The 16,729-nt window shown below is 46.1% G+C and overlaps 1 protein-coding gene across 2 annotated transcripts in view; it reads right to left on the reverse strand.

The window, feature by feature from the left end:
- Nucleotides 1-16,729, reverse strand: part of EXOC4 (exocyst complex component 4) — a 610,394-nt gene that overhangs the window by 35,599 nt on the left and 558,066 nt on the right. For both annotated transcript variants that reach the window (XM_034764261.1, XM_034764251.1), the window contains 3 exons: nucleotides 10,758-10,899; nucleotides 5,534-5,712; nucleotides 3,021-3,180 (listed from right to left, as the gene is read on the reverse strand). In XM_034764261.1, coding sequence (XP_034620152.1) covers nucleotides 3,021-3,180; nucleotides 5,534-5,712; nucleotides 10,758-10,899 — 481 coding nt within the window. The remainder of the gene's footprint in view (nucleotides 1-3,020; nucleotides 3,181-5,533; nucleotides 5,713-10,757; nucleotides 10,900-16,729) is intronic.

Here is a 16,729-nt window from a genome sequence, read left to right on the forward strand (position 1 = left end):
GAGACCCAGGTACCTGGATTCCATAGTAATTTGAAACTCAAAGGGATGTAACATATCACCGAAATCTGCTTCAAAAGAAAGAAAGAAACAATACCGCCATCTGAGCTGTCAAAAATGCTCTTGAATTTGTCCTAAGGGAGGAAGTGGCTTCAGTAGCACCACAAAGGAGCTGATGGTGCTGTACAGAAAACTCATTCCTCAGCTTGCAAACTCTAACGATGGAGAAGTGGCCCTTTTCAATTCAGGGTACCAATTCAGGTCCTGAGAGTCACACAAAGGAAGTGGGGCTAACATGTTCCATTCTAGCCCTTCCCAAGTGACACACAATACGGCATTGAAAGGCACGACTCCATCGCTATTCAACTAGTGCCTCCAATGCCTCTGCAAACAGCTGATGGCCCAAGGATGCCAACCTCCACTAGGGCTTCGTCAACGTTTCATTATTCAGATGCCAGTTACCATTAACACATCTTCAAGCCATGCTCTGCCTGCCAAAAACCTGGACTAATTTACTTAACATTTCAACTAAATAAAATCATTTAAAACGGATGATTGAATTTGGGAATTATATTCCTCGGAGAATTAGTAATGGATCTCTCTCCCTCCTCAGGCCTCAACATTCAGAACTCCCCCATGTCAGTGTTATTAGGAATAGACTAATTCAGTAATGACACCATACCCCATATAAGCGCCCAAATAAATGAAGCACTCAGTCATACTTAATGTGAGCAATTCAGACTTTCAACCTAATTCAGTCTCTGAGAGAGAGGGCCAAATCATGACAAAATCCACTTTCCATTATTTGTGGGTTGGTTCTAGCCCAGGGGCGGGCAAACTTTTTGGCCTGAGGGCCACATTGAGTTTCCGAAATTGTATGGAGGGCCGTTTAAGGGAGGAGCCCTCCCCAAACAGCCCCCACCCCCTACCCACCCCCCCCCCCCCTCCCCCCCCCCCGGTGGCCCCCCCCGCCCCCCCCCCCCCCCCCCCCTCCCTCCCTGTCCCCTGAGTGCCCCCAGACTCCTGCCCCTGACTGCCCCCCACCACCCCATCCAACCCCTCCTCTCATTCCTGACTGCCCCCCCTGGACCCCTGCCCCACCAACCACCTCTTCTCCCTGACCGCCCCCGGAACCCCTGCCCTTGATTGCCCCCTGCCGCCCCATCCAACCCCCCCCCCCCTTCCTAACTGCCCTCCGGGACTCCTGCCCCCATTCAACCCCCCTGATCCCCACCCTCTTAACTCCCCAACCCCTATCCACACCCCTGCTCCCTGACCACCACCCCGAACTCCCCTGCCCGCTATCCAACCCCCCCTGTTCCCTGCCCCCTTACCACGCTGCCTGGAGCACCGGTGGCTGGCGATGCTACAGCCACGCCGCCCGGAGCACCAGGACAGGCAGCCGCGCCGCCCGGCTGGAGCCAGCCACGCCACCGCGCAGCACAGAGCACCAGGTTGGGCAGTGTAGCCGCAGATCCGCAGCCTGGCAAGAGCTCGCAGCCCAGAGTGTTGCGCCGGCGACGCAGTGAGCTCAGGGGCCGGGCAGGAAGGTCCCGTGGGCCGGATATGGCCCGCGGGCCGTAGTTTGCCCACCTCTGTTCTAGCCCAAAGTGTTGGACACAATTTTTGCCTTGCACCCACCTGTGCTTTTAGATTTCTAGCCCCCCAGACTCTTCCCTATGAATATTTCATATGTACTCAGCTGCCTCTTACTGAAATGGTCACTACCAGCATTAGTGAACCAATAGATCTGAGACACCAGTTCTGTTCTTATATCCATTTGCAAAGCCGACGCGGTTCTTTTTGTGTGTTTGAAGATTTGCTTTTGTTAACATGCTTATTCCAAAAGCTCCGTCCGTTTTTTGTAAGATGTTTATTTGAATTCTCAGCACCTGGGAGCTGGAGGTACATTGAAAAAGGACTGAAAAGCCAAACTTTCTCTCTTTAGAGAGGCATGGTCTATAAGTCTAAGCACAGGACTGGGAGCCAGGAAATCTTAGGATCCAACTCCAGCTCTGACACCATCTCCATTCTGTGGCCCTGGGCAAGTCCTTTAACCTCTCTGGCTCACTTTTCACATCTATAAAATAGGGATATGACTTTGTTGTACCTTTTGTGCGCCTTATGGAGCTTTAATGAATATCTGTCAAATCCTGTTGCCTCTTGACTTCTGCAGAGGTCAGCTTTTTACTTTATGCTTAACATTGATTTTTATCACTGGGTTATTAAAGAGCTAAAAAATAAAATAAAATAAAATAGCTCAAGCTATTTGAACATGATCAGGGCATTAACCTCAGTGTCATGGTCAAATTCCAGTCTGGGCAACTATAGTCTGCCTCCCTAAAATTCCCTCTTAATGAATACAAGGTTCTTCTTCATCTGAGGGACAAGGGTTCCATTAAATCCCATGATGTGATCTTTTCTGGGCGAGGGGGAATATTTGTCTTAAGACAATGAGCTGTCTCTTTGACAGCTGCTTGCTATGGCCGGTACGTCTGCCAGAATGTACCTGCAGAGCTGCCAGAAGCAGCATCGTGATGTTCTTTTGATGTTAATGGAATGTCTTCGGAGCAGTAGCACAGAGACTAGCATGGAGGACAATAAGTGAAGCAGTTAAGTAGGGTGGATTTTGCCTTTCTTCTGCTCCTCCTCCCCGACCCCCCAAGAGCGGTAAAGGGAGAGAGCATTCTGGAGCCCTGATCTTGCCACCTATCCATACATTTTCGAGGGGGAAGCACAGGTATCAACCTTCAGCAAGCTGATAGCCTGTAGCAACTGTAATGTAACTAATTTGGTGGAAGATAAACTCAAAGTGACTTTCATTCCATTGAATGATTCTCTGCTGAGTCTGCTGTATAGCGGAGGGAGAAGCGGATGGCATTTCAAACACTTCTGAGGTTTTACTCCATTGATCAGCTTATTCAATCACCTACACAATGGATAGTTTAACCTTTTAAGGTGACTTCTGTTGTCACCATGGATATCACAGCATTAACAAACAAGGGGCATGATTTCCAACACACCTTGCAAAGTCCAGGTCGGCCTCTCGCGACATGGTGATGTTGGTCAGGTTCTGCTGGAGGATGAAGATGTTTCTGCACATTTTCTTGATACCAGATTCGCTGATGCGCTTGAAGTATTGGGCGCCATTGATGAGAATACAGGAAATCAAGTGGCCCAAGCCTGGGAGGGGAGAGGGCAGATAAGCCAAAGAATTGCAAAGAGGAAGAAAACGCTTAGCAAGAGATTGCTTTGTAGTCACCAGCCACACAGAACATTTAAACAGGTGCCTACTATTAAAACAGATCTGTAATAGATGATGCAGCTCACGTTCCTAAGGTGTTTCTGAGGTTGGCCTTTACCACCACCCTCAGTGGGTTTTGAGGTGACTTCCCACCGAAAGTTCTTGATTCATAAAGAAATTGGACCCACCAAAAAAAAGCAGAAGTATCCATTATCTGTGAAATTCTCATAGCCAAGGATATTTCAGGACCTTCAAATAGGCCCTGATGAATTATAAACAGGCCTAGGCTAATTTCTGTTCAGCTCCTCTCGACTAGAACATCAGAAGTGTTTATGGCATCTCGTCACTGACCATTTCTGCTACTCCACATATCTACTGAGTCACAGCAGCTTAATCTACTAATAAAATCAAGGTTTTTTTTTTTCTTTCTTTCTTGTTAATGCACTGTCAGCCCAGCAAAGCCAATATCGCCGGAGAAGAGTGAGCTGCATTGCCCTGAATTCTGCCTCATGCACTACCAGCATCAGGTCAGTTCTAACTGCAGAAACATCACGGTTGGTCATGATTCATGGAGTAGAAAAAGCATGCTGTGATCTCCAGATAGAGATCCTTCAAGGCAGGTGGATAGGAAACAAATCTGGTTTTGCTTGTAAATATTGATATATATGCCGCTTCCAGAGAATAAGCACAGGGAACAACAAGATGCTATCTTTACAAAGTCATATTCTGAGCACAATTGCACTGAGGTCTCCCTCCTTGCCTTAAGCAGGCTGCCAGAGTCATTCCAACACCAGAATAGTCTCATGGCAAACAAATTTAAGGTCAAATTCACCCCAGCAAAAAAGGCTTGTACAAAGCCATATGCACCACTTAAACCGTGAATTGAGGGAATTCACACCTGAGCAGAGAGAGCAAGCGCAAGGCCTATGTAGTGCTGACATTCACTGTAAATTGTCAAAATAAGGATTAAGAGGCGACCGGGCTGTGAGCTGGCTCTCTGCAGAGGCAGAAATTTCACCCTATGGTGAAATGGTTCACCAGGCTTTGTGTAGGGTCCATTGCTATTAGATGAATTTCCCTCTTTTTGAACACAAACTGTCGGACTTATACAGCACTTTTCCATGATTGGTGTGATCACAGCCTGCCACAGTATCAGAAAGGTCAGAGATACCAAAGACCAGTTCCAGTCTGTATTCCATCCTTCTGCCAGTGAAGGTCTGTGCCTGGCAGCGTCCTTCATGACATATTTATAGTTTATTTGATATTCTAGTACTTTGACTGGTGTGGTTTCAAACGTCTCTGTCCAGCCCAGGGGATTTGTGCACTAAAAAAATTCTATCAATGATGGGAAGAAATGAGGGTTGGGGAACTTTATGGATCTTCAAAACTTCCACTAGGGGATTCAAATGGCATGGAATCTGGGGAGAACCAGCACTGTAAAACCCTGTTTTTGCACCCCCTTTTTCTGTCCAGCACATCACATCAGACACTTGATGTGATTCACAGTACTTTTCCTGACCTTGTACAATCTGTTGAATAAAACGATGCACCTTATGGCCACCCAAGCCCTAGAATGGTGTGTTAAAGCCACAGAATATAGATGAGATTAACTGAAACATAATTTAGATTCTTAAAGATCTTTAAATAATGAAAGCTATGGAATTTCTCCCAATTTAATATTAGAAACAGAACAGTATAGGTCCTAACAGGGACCACTCCATAACATAGTGTAATACCAACAGACAGCGGTTGTCGGCAGACAGGATCGAATCAGGGACTTCTGGAGCTAAATGCATGAGCCAAAAGTCACATGGCCCTTAGCTAATTCTATAGAGCGAGCAGACAAATCTCTAAGTGGTCTTGGTGCTATTAGAGGGGACAGAACACCACGCCCAGGAGATGTGTGGGTTACAATAGCTATGTTTGTAATATATAAACCCTCCTACATGGCTTTCCTGATGAAGATCCTTACTGCATGTACTTAATCTTGTATTTTTCCCATTCAATCTGGGCCCATTCCTCACATTTTATGGATATACTCTAAGGAGTGGCATGGAGGCAGCAGGGCTGCCATCTGCCCTATGCCTGCACAGGTCTCCTCATCAATCTGGAGCAGATGGCAACCATTCTGCAGTCAGTCTTCACCAAACAAGAATGTTGTCATCTCCAGGCTGAGGAAGAAAAATGATTTCCATGCAGATGCACGCAGATAGTTTTAACGCTGATGAGCATATTCCCAGCCCCCCACCTTCCTCCCAGCACATCAACTGAGTGCACCGGCAAATGGCTGACCTTCAAAGATATACTGGAACTTGTGCTGCTGAAGGCTGGCACTCATCGCTTCCTCAATGGCACTGATGTCCTTATTTAGCCGCACCACAAGGGGGTCATAATCCATACTTTCCACGTTGGCCACTATGGCATAATTCCCTTGTTTAGCCAGTGGGATCAGATAATGGAAGCAATGAACTCTAGAAGACAGAAGGCAGAGAGTTGCTACAGAGAGAAACACAGTAAGATGTTAACGTTTGCCCAAATGAGATACTGACTTTGCTGAGCATGGCTTTGGCTGGGAAAAATAATGACAAAGGGTTTTATTTTCTCGTGTACCCAGACCTAGTGGGAAGAAAAATAAGTTTTACCTCCTTTAAAAAAAAGTGCTTGGGATTAATTTAGTGGTGGTCTAAACATGCTGGATGGACAGCTGCATATCCTGAAGTCCTCTCAGGGCTGGTCCAATTCCCACTGGGGCCAATGGGAGACCCTCCACTTTAACGGGAGCTGCATCAAGTCCTCTACGATGCACAGAGCAGATGCAGCAACAGGTAGCAGAAACTGAACCACCACCCTGGTTTGGAGGGGCCACATTAAGCCGCCGTGGCCTTTCAGCTGAAACTGTTAACAAGGGTGACAATTCCCGTGGCATTTCTCGGTGGTAAAAACTCTTCTCTGGAGCTAGACTGAGACCCAAAAGTTCATTTCATGTAAATCACGGAGTAATCCCCAGACAGCAGTCACTTTTGACCCTTACTGACCTAAGCTGGCTTTGAACCGGTGGCCTAGCAGAGAAAGGCTCTTTATTTCATTACCATTTCCCTGAAGCTGTCTAAGGTCCCCAGTTCTTCAATAATTTACACTGCTTTTAGTGTACTGGCTGATCCCAAATAGAACTGGTTGGCAATATTTTGTTAGCACTGTGAAAAGGGACTGAGACTGCGACAAAAGTGAAATAGGAAGAGAGAAACAGGCTTCCCCCCACCCTCAAAGCACTGGCATGTTTGTTCTGACCTCAACATGACTTTGGCATTAAGGTTTTCTGAAAACATTGCTGATTGCACAGCAGGAAGGTTGATTTTTATAAAGTGCATATTTAGGATGTTACAGTGCAAGGAGATTGCTGCTGAACACACTGGAAGGCGTCCTGAAGGTAGATCTTTTATTTAAGGAAACTGCCTGATAAAGGTGACATTATGAGCGTGCCCTGTATAAAGTGACAGTTTAATATTTTCCTTTTAAAGTTCAAATAGGTGAAAAATAATAATAATCATAAAAACTGGGCTGGTGATTTCTACTTTCAATGTATCTACCGCTCAGCATGTCATGTCGCTGCATTCGCAGACAAGCACAAAGGGCCATTGGTGATTAGATACGAGCGGCACTGTTGTAGGTAGAATGCCAAGTGCCCTTTTGCCAGGTTCTCCAACACGGTACATGCTGGTTCAGCAAAACCTTCTTTGTAGGAACTTGAAAGAAAACCTTCTCCATTTACACAGAGCCTTAATAATACAATGTGATAACCAGCCAAGTGAGGGTCAGGGGACATGAAAACAATCATTAGCAGGTCAAGGCTGTACCTCTTCCCAGGCATTTAAAGTTGTCACAACTTTTCTCTCCTTCTTTTGCTTGTTCATTTCAAGCTCTGCAGGCATAAGAACACAAGAACGGCCAGACTGGGTCAGACCAAAGGTCCCTCTAGCCCAGTGTCCTGTCTTCCGACAGTGGCCAATGCCAGGTGCTTCAGAGGGAATGAACAGAACAGGTAATCATCAAGTGATCCATCCCCTGTCGCCCATTCCCAACTTCTGGCAATACACTCTCTCCCCATTTCTCCTGCTGATGAGGTCTCTCATGGAAGGTTCTATACATTTAAATTACCTACAGTTTTCTACAGAATTAACAGAGTTCTAGAGAAATTACACTATAAACCTAATAGGGTGAAATCCTGGCTCCACATTGAAGTCAATAGCAAACCCCCATTGACTGCCATGAGGCCCACAGATTTTGCCCACAGATTTTAACAGAGAATCAGTTCCTTTCTGTAGAAGTCTATAGCAAGGATATCAAGCCAGATCCTGGCCCATGCTAAATCCCCCCATAGACTTTAAGGCCAGAAGGGACCATCTAGTCTGACCTGCTGCCCATCGCAGGTCACAGAAGCTCATCCACTGCTTTGCAAAATAGTATAGCTGCACTAAAGGGGTATGTGACAGGGCCTGGCCCTCCGCTCCGGTCTTTTCAGGTCAATGACCCCAACACCCCCAATCTGTAACCACCTTTGTGTAGCTTATTGGTGTTTTATCAACCACCCACCCCCTTACAGTCCCGTGCAGCATTTCTTATTTACCAGTGTTACACAATCATGAGAGAGGGAAGAGATCTCCCTTTACCCTGGCCCTGCTGGCCTTTCTGCTTCTCTCTCCTCCTGTCCTTGTGCTTCCTTCCTATGCTCCTTTTCTGCTCTTGCACTTAATGGGGTAATTAGCTCCTTAGCTGTTCCCAGCCCAGACTGATCTAGTCATTAGTCACTCCTTCTCTCAATCCGGCCCTGTGCCGAGGAACTGACTGGATTCCCAGTGACCAGAGTGCTGGTTCAGCTACGGATTCTCAGCTCTCTGTCACAGGGTAGTCAAGCACAGAGGACTCCCTGGCACAGAGCTGGCCCAGCTGACTCCATTCTATCACTCCCCGGCCCAACCAGTGAAGGGGTTGTGTTGTGTGGGGGTGGGAAGGAATGTGACTGGAGTGCCCTGCCCTCTGGTGATCCCCACTACCAAAACATCCCCAAAGGGGCCCTTGCAAACTAATACAATTCAGACCAGCCCTGAAGCGTCTCTAACTTGCATAGGGGGCTGAACAGGGTTCCAGTTGTCCATAGGTGAGGTCAGGGAGGTGAGGGGGGGCAGAAAGGTTGTGGCTAAGCCTTCCTTGTGCCCACCTCTATACACCAAGCACTGCACCTTAGTATTCAGCCAATAATCTTCTGTTACTTTCTATAGGATGGTACAAATAACCTACAGAAAAAATATATATTTTCAGTTACATTCTGTCCTGAACAGGAAGGATGGAATTGTAATTAAGGCAGAAGACAGGGAGTCAGATGACTTGGATTTTAATCCCATCTCTGCTACAGACTTCCCGGGTGAAGTAGGGCAAGTCATACGGTCTCTCTGTGCCTCCATGGCCTCCTCTGTAAAACTGGGTTAATAATATCCCCTGCTCTCCTAGAACTGGTATGAGGCTAAATAAATGTTTTAAAAGCACTTTACCATCCTGAAGCAGAACCAAAGAAGTGCAAAGCATCATTATTATTTTTAAATGGGGTAATGGTTAATGACCTGTGAATCTCAACTGGTTTGGTTTAGATAAGCAGCTACAAATTTGAGGGACAAATTCGGATCCTACCTACGCTGCTGTAAACCCAGAGTCAATTCACTGACTTGAGTAGAATGACATTGGATTTACAGAGGTGCCTGCATCATTCCCACATGGTTCCAGAGAGCTGTGAGGCAGCCCAACTAGTCAAACTCTGTAGTGTGGCTGCATCTGGCAAAATCCAGAAGAGAACAGAGAGCCTGAGAAGGGGAGAAAGCCTAGAGGAAGTGATGCTGTGGCATAAAACCCTGCCTGGTTGTTCGCTTGCACCCTCCTTGAAATGGACCTGGTGCTGATAAATTCCCATGCACCTCTATGAAGATGTACCATGAAGGCTCGTTTAAATAACAGGTTTTTGTGAATGAAAACACACTGCATTATACAGCTGGACAATGACATGAATTCTGGGAGCCCTATAGCAATCAGCTGATGGCCTGAAGCCATAGATTTGATTACCTTGATCTTTGAATTTGTAACCGCGTCATAAGATTATCCAGCCCTTTAAAAAAATCAAGACAGTGCCCACATCCTTCTCCAATTGTATTATCCTTTCAACAATAACGGTTAACAATAAAAGGTTTCCATTTGGAATCCAGGGCACAGCATATGATACACATAAAAAGCCTTCACAAGGGGGGAGGGATAGCTCAGTGGTTTTATCATTGGCCTGCTAAATCCAGCGTTGTGAGTTCAATCCTTAAGGGGGCCATTTAGGAAGCTAGGGCAAAAAAAATTGTTGGGGATTGGTCCTGCTTTGAGCAGGGGGTTGGCCTAGATGACCTCCTGAGGTCCCTTCCAACCCTGATATTCTAAGTAGCACAAAAGAGCATTCTTTTGCAGGTTTGTATGGAAAAGATCCCAGAAAAATAATTCTTCCTGGTGGTGTTTCTAACACACAAGGAGACACTAGAAAATATTTTTTTTTTGTTTAAACAATTCTTTCCCAATTTTTCCATTTCTCTTCTAGAACCCAATTGAAATCAAGAGATTTAAGTTCGTGAAATTTGAGAGAATTCACTATACACTGTCAGTGATGGGGGACTCTATCCTGCAAAGCAATGACTCTGAGAAGGACTTTTGGGTCATGGTACATAATCAACTAAACATGAGATCCCACTCTGACACTGTGGTCAAATGTGATCTTTGGATATATAACCAGCAGAATATTGAATAGGAGATGACATTATCGCCGTATTTAGCACTGGTGTGTTCACTACTGGAATGTCCAGTTCTGGTTTCACAATTCAGGAAGGATGTTAATAAATTAGAGAGGGTTCAACTTCAGAGAAGAGCCATGAGAACAATTAAAGGATCGGAAAAAATGCCTTATAGTGATAGACCCAAGGAGCTCAATCTATGTAGTTTAACAAAGGTTAATGGGTGACTTAATCACAGTCTATAAATACCTACATGGGGAACAAATATTTGATAATGGGCTCTTCGGTCTGGCAGACAAAGGTATAACAAGATCCATGACTGGAAGCTGAAGCTAGACAAATTCAGACTGGAAATAAGGCACACATTTTCAATACTGACGGTTATTAACCATTAGAAAAATTTACCAAGGGTTGTGATTGATTCCCTATCACTACAATTTTAAAATCAAGATCGGACGTGTTTCTAAAATATATGCTGTAGTTGAAACAGGAATTAATTCAGAGAAGTTCTATGGCTTGGGTTATGCAGGAAGTCAGACTAGATGATCACAATAGTCCCTTCTGGTTTTATAATCTATGATCACATCTCTCTCATTGAGAGTAGGGCACCTACTAGAAAAAGCTAATCTAATTACTAAAGCTTTAATAGTAGCTTTAACCTCAAAAGTTCACCTGCTCACTCTAGATTCAGAGGCTTTATGCCATACCTGACTTCCAAATGCAGAACCAGCAAGCAGCGGTCAGCCATCTCTTGGAAGGACTTGGCCAGTTCACTCAGCGTTTGCATGATCTGTTCTGACACGGGTGGGAGGTCCATATTTGCATGGCTGTCCTGACCAGGTGACGGCGCTGATATAGATGTGTGAGAGAGAGAGAGAGAGAGAGAGTCTACGTATTAATGGTTGGGAATATATTTAATCAAACAGCTGTGTTTTAGCAACCATGTCATCTCATTTATTTCCACCATATGCACATGCATTCTCTAAGCAATAATGTCTAAGATCCTGGAGTATATGAAGCAACAGACTGCTTCTGCAATTGATTAAACTCCAAAGTAAAGCTGAGGAGTTTAATCAACCACCAAAATCATTTGCTTGCAAGTAATATTGCAGCACAACGGACGTTTCTGCTACTGGAAGACAAGGGAACATTTACAGCCAGTCCATCTCTCAGGCTACATCTACACAGCAGCTGGGAGGGTAATTCCCAACTTGGGTGATGCATGTAAGTTTCCCCAAGCTAATCATTAAAAATAGCAGCGGCATGTGCAGTAGGCTCAGGCTAGCTGCCGAAGTATGTACCTAAGGGGACAGGTGGGATTGTGCACGTGGTGCTGGTCCAAGCTGCCCTGTGCCGCTGTGGCCACGCTGCTATGTTTAACGCACTAGCTCGAGCACCCACATTAGGTTTTGGGCCGCTTGTCCTTGGGGGTGGAATCTTCCAGTTCTTCCGCTCTCAAACTTGGGATCACTATCCCATGTCCACCAACCATTTACCACCTGCAGGTCTGACTGGGTTTCGGGCACTACGTTGCTTCCCTTTGGGAAGCAGTGACCGGTCTATCGTGACCAACAGCCTTCTTAAAACTAAGTATGTTTAGGTAATAGTGGGAACGAAGCGTTAGTGAGAAAAAACGGATTTTAAAACAAATCACTTGTGCATATATCTATCTTACCGACTGTCCCATAATGGCAACCCAGCCAGGCCTAGCTTCTTCGGACACCCTGCCGGGCTCCTGGGTCTGAGTTTCCCTCAGCCTCCAACATCCCTGCGAGAATCTCCTTATAAATCCTGCAAGGCTTCTTTGTTCCCAGCAGCTTTTACAATGTTGGTGGGCTTTGGCCCTCCCAGGTAAAACCACTTCTGTAGACTGCTGGGGGACCAAGCCAGAGTCATCAGAGCCAAGAGTGCTGGCACTGTCCCTTAAGCGCTCCTAGGCAGAAGCTGATTAAGCGACCATCTTGAGCCATCTCCTTCCTGACTAACCCATTCCAGATGGCCACCTATTGGGAAGTCCTTAATCAAAGATATTCGTATCGAAACCACCCTGACAGAGCCAAGCCGAGAGACAGTCTTAAAGTATTTCTATTTGTCACACCCCCTCGTTCCCAGAACACTAAACCATGCTGCCTTTCAGAGGAGTGTGTCAATTAGTCCTATGTCTTAGGCTATGTCTACACTATGACCTAGGGGTGCAATTCCCCTGCTTGCATATACACACTCACGGTAGCTTGATGTGAATATAAATAGCAGTGTAGCCACGGTAACACAGGCAGCGGCAGTGACTACACCCGCCTGAAAACAGTCGGTATATACTTGGCATGGCTCAGCCAGGCCCCTGCTACCGTGGCTCCAGTATTATTTATACCCCTGCTAGCTCTCATTGGGCTACCATGAGTATATGCCCACGAGCAGGGAAATTACACCCTTAGGTAGCAGCAATAAAAGGCTCTTTGTCCTACAGTGGACCAACCACTAGTGAAAGAAATCACACACACACACTGCTTGGGAAAGAAGGCATGAATACTACAGTCACCAAGGGCTTAGTGAAAAGACAGGGGGACTGATTAATTTAAAGTCTTCTCTTGCCATGTAACCACACACACACACATACACAAAACTTCACAAAATGAATCTACTCTAGTTCTTAAGCTTCTTCATAAGATTAAAAGAGCCCCTGAAAATTTATTCTGTAAAGAAAGCAAATAAATGAAAAATCCCTAAAAAGTCTAATGATCATTTGTGAGCAAAACAGATCAAGATAAACACAGAAGACAGCAGCAAAATTAAAAAGAAATTAGCAACAACATAAAGAAAAGGATTGCACAAAGCAAACAACTGAAGGGTGCATCTAATTTTAGTGTAAGCGACAGCAAAAGAAAAACGTGCACAGAGTGAAACAGCATAAAAATGGGGGTTCTCTGGGAAGATTGGTTTATGAACTCTCCTCTAGGCGCAATGAAATTTATGAAGTCTTTTTAACACGGAGACAGTAGTGAGTAAAGAAAGTCAGAGCCCAGGAAGCAAAGCCAAGTGAAAATAATTAACTAGCTCCTAAATGTCAAAGGAAAAAATACAAGGAAGTAACCTGATGGAATCTGCTCAGGATGATTGCAGACAAGGCTGGGAAGTGTGTGCATAACACACCCACCCACCAATCTTTCCAAGCAATATACAGCGGATTTATATATGCAGCTCGATATACTCTTTGAGGTTTTCCATCCAAGGAAAACGGTAATCATGTGGGCTGCTAAGTCCCTATCTCAGCATAAGCATGTTAATAGGTGATTCCAGGAAGGCATTTGGAAAGACAAGTTAATGCTTTTCCATTTAGCCCCGACCCCGTAACCTGCTGAGTACTCTCAATTGTCATTCATTTCAATGCGGGAGGGGCGCTCCCTGGATCTTGAAGGATCAGGTCTGAGGTTATTTATTTTGTCACCGTTTTAGTCAGGAAGTCTCTCTCCCTCCCGTCACCACATATAACTCTCTTCAAAGGGGTAAAAAACATTTTTCATTCAATTTATAATAAAATATTCCTTAAATCCAATGGAAAAGGCTCTTGGACTCAGCTGCTCCCCAAGTCGGGGAACTGCGCCCGGGGTATTATAAGTGGAAGAATCATTTTCCTTTAATCAGCTGAAGGTGATGGTGGGGCGGCAAGCTACCTAAGGAACCCGAATGGCCTGTTGCCGCTCGCTCCGCTAGTGCCTCGTTAGAGGGCAGGGAGATGGATGGCCCTGTCATCTGAAATACAAGACTCAGCTAATTTCCCTTGCAGTGGGGTTTTCTTTTTTTTGTGTGCACAGCTCTTCAATTCATTTGCAGCGATTTAAGTAAAGCTAGAATTACATTTGGTGGTGGTGGTGGGGAGATGGAAATGGGACAATCTGCTCTTTATTTAAATCAAATGTGGAAAAGTCAATTTGGGCGGCTCATTACACCAGGATGGGGGTGGGGGTGGGGGGGAACCCAAGATGGTAGTTGCTGCTCTCAGAGGCTGTAGATCGATTCCTCCCATTTAAGTCGAGTACTGCACTGCAGTGAGAGGCGGGTTTGGATTTCTACCGCTGGACGGTCCTTCCTGAAGACGTCTCTTTTTTCCTTTCCACAAGGGGAGGAAGACATTAATTCAAGACGAACAATCAAATTAGATTAAATCTGCAAAAAAACGATGTAAAATTATGAGATTTTAATGACAAAAATATCCGGACTCTGGATCAGAGAGAGATTAAGTGACGTGCCCAAGGTCGCACAATAAGCTGATGATAGAGCAAGACACTGAGTGAAGATTTCCTAAGCCCCAGCCTAGTGCCTTAACCACAAGAACACATCCCCTCCCTTGCAGAATCAAGGTCTCTATAGCAGGATCTATTCCAGCTTGGCTTCCTTCCATTACAACAGGGTCTTAAGATACACTGTTTGGCATTTTTCTCCAGAATGGTGTGCAACCAACTTGTCAACACAAGTAGCTTCCTTCCTCTTCCTCGTCTTGTGTCTGGTGGAATAGTTAGTTCAGCAGCGGAGAGCCAGGTTCCCCCAGGTCTTGCTCTAGGCACCAGTAATTCCATCATCCCATCCGTTCTCAGCCAATGTGGTCACGGAGAGCGGGTGGGGTAAGAGATACTCAGGGCACTGAGGGCCTTAAAGGTCCGGATCAGAGTCTTTAAATAAGATCTGGTATAGGAGAAGGAGCCAGTGCAGTGTACACAGCGCAGGCTGATGAGCTTGGCAACCTGTGGAAAATGTCACCCAATGGCAGGTGAACCCCATGCTGCCTTTTGGGGACAGTGGATAGGAGTGCTCTTCCTGAAATGCAATAGGAGATGCATGAGCAATAGGAGATGAATAGTAATTCAGCAAGGTAGCAGGCTGGGCAGGCATCCATTTCTTCTGCTGCTTGGTGGCACCTCCAAGGAATCTTGGCCAGATGGTCAGTTTTCTCATTCAGCCAAAAGTCAGACCTGCTGGTCAACTAAATAACCCAGGATTTTTAAATACTGTCCAGCAACGTGACTGCTAAGCAGTAAGTAACTGAATTTCATTTGTCTGAACTGGGCTGGGTTGTCCCGCTGGCAGGGGCGGCTCCAGGCACCAGTGCAGCAAGCGCGTGCCTGGGGCGGCAAGCTGTGGGGGGCGGCCTGCCGGTCACTGTGAGGGTGGCAGTCAGGCAGCCTTTGGCGGTGGGCCTGCGGGAGGTCTGCTGGTCTTGCGGTTTCCACGGCAATTCGGCGGCGGGTACGCCGAAGGCGCGGGACAGTCAGATCACCCGCAGAAATGCCGCCGAATCCATGTGACCGCGGACCGCCCGCAGGCATGCCGCCGAAGGCCGCCTGACTGCCGTGCTTGGGGCAGCAAAAAACATAGAGCCGCCCCTGCCTGCTAGACAATAGGATTTTCCCTAGCCTGCTCCGGGTGCTGCCAAAACAGAGAGAAAAACGAAGAGAAGAAATGTTTCATTCCACTAAACTTGAGAAAAATAAATCCAGTGTGCTGGTTGTCACCAATGATTTCAATCATTTTGTAATTCAAAGTGATGCTGGTGCCTCTTGAAACACTGCCTTGTAAATCGATGGATGTAAATTATAAGACCTCGGGAATATTAAACGAAACCTGCAGTGTTCCACATATACAAACCTATGTAACCAATCAACACCTACATTGCAAGCGCTCTGCCCACTTCCTGCTTGATTAGAATGACTACTAGCAGATTTGAATGATTTAATAGCATTGGGGAGCAAATCAGTTTGGGATTACAGGCTCTGATTTAGCTACGGCACAATCTAAACCCGTGAAGTAAACCTGGCGTGTGCATGCATGCGTGTTTTCATATATTAGATAAAATGTATTTATATAAATAAATGGTTTCTGTTTGCATTTCAGAAAAGAACATCACAATACAATTTTATAACTCTGCTAAAAGAAAGCCAGTGTTTGGACACATTCAGACCCATGTCCGTGATGTGAACCATAAGATGGATAGAAAGCTGGCTAGATCGTCTGGCTCAACGGGTAGTGATCAATGGCTCCATGTCTGGTTGGCAGCCAGTATCAAGCGGAGTGCCCCAAGGGTCGGTCCTGGGGCCGGTTTTGTTCAATATCTTCATTAATGATCTGGAGTGTGGCGTGGATTGCACCCTCAGCAAGTTTGCAGATGACACTAAACTGGGAGGAGTGGTAGATACACGTCTACCCCGATTTAATGTGGTCCTCGGGAGCCAAAAAATCTCAACGCCTTATAGGTGAGACCGCGTTATGCTGGGTTCAGTCCGGTATGGCGTACTGCCGTGCCGGACTGGACCGGCTTTCCCTGGTGGTGATTTAAAGAGCCCGGTGCTCCAGCCCACTGCGGGGAGCCCCGGTCCCTTTAAATCACCGCTGGAGCTCTGGCAGCGCGGCTTGGCCTGGGATTTAAAAGGCCTGGGGCTCCACACGAATTCAGATATAACGCAGTAAAGCAGCGGGGCTCGGGCGGTGCTTTAAAGGGCCCGGGGCTCCCCGCTGCTTTACCGTGTTATATCCGAATTTGTGTTATATTGGGTCGCGTTCTATCGGGGTAGAGGTATACGCTGGAGGGCAGGGATACGATACAGAGAGACCTAGACAAATTAGAGGATTGGGTCAAAAGAAATCTGATGAGGTTCAACAAGGACAAGTGCAGGACTCTGCACTTGTCCTT

Source organism: Trachemys scripta, chromosome 1 (assembly GCF_013100865.1).
Source record: "Trachemys scripta elegans isolate TJP31775 chromosome 1, CAS_Tse_1.0, whole genome shotgun sequence".
Lineage (NCBI taxonomy): Eukaryota > Metazoa > Chordata > Testudines > Emydidae > Trachemys > Trachemys scripta.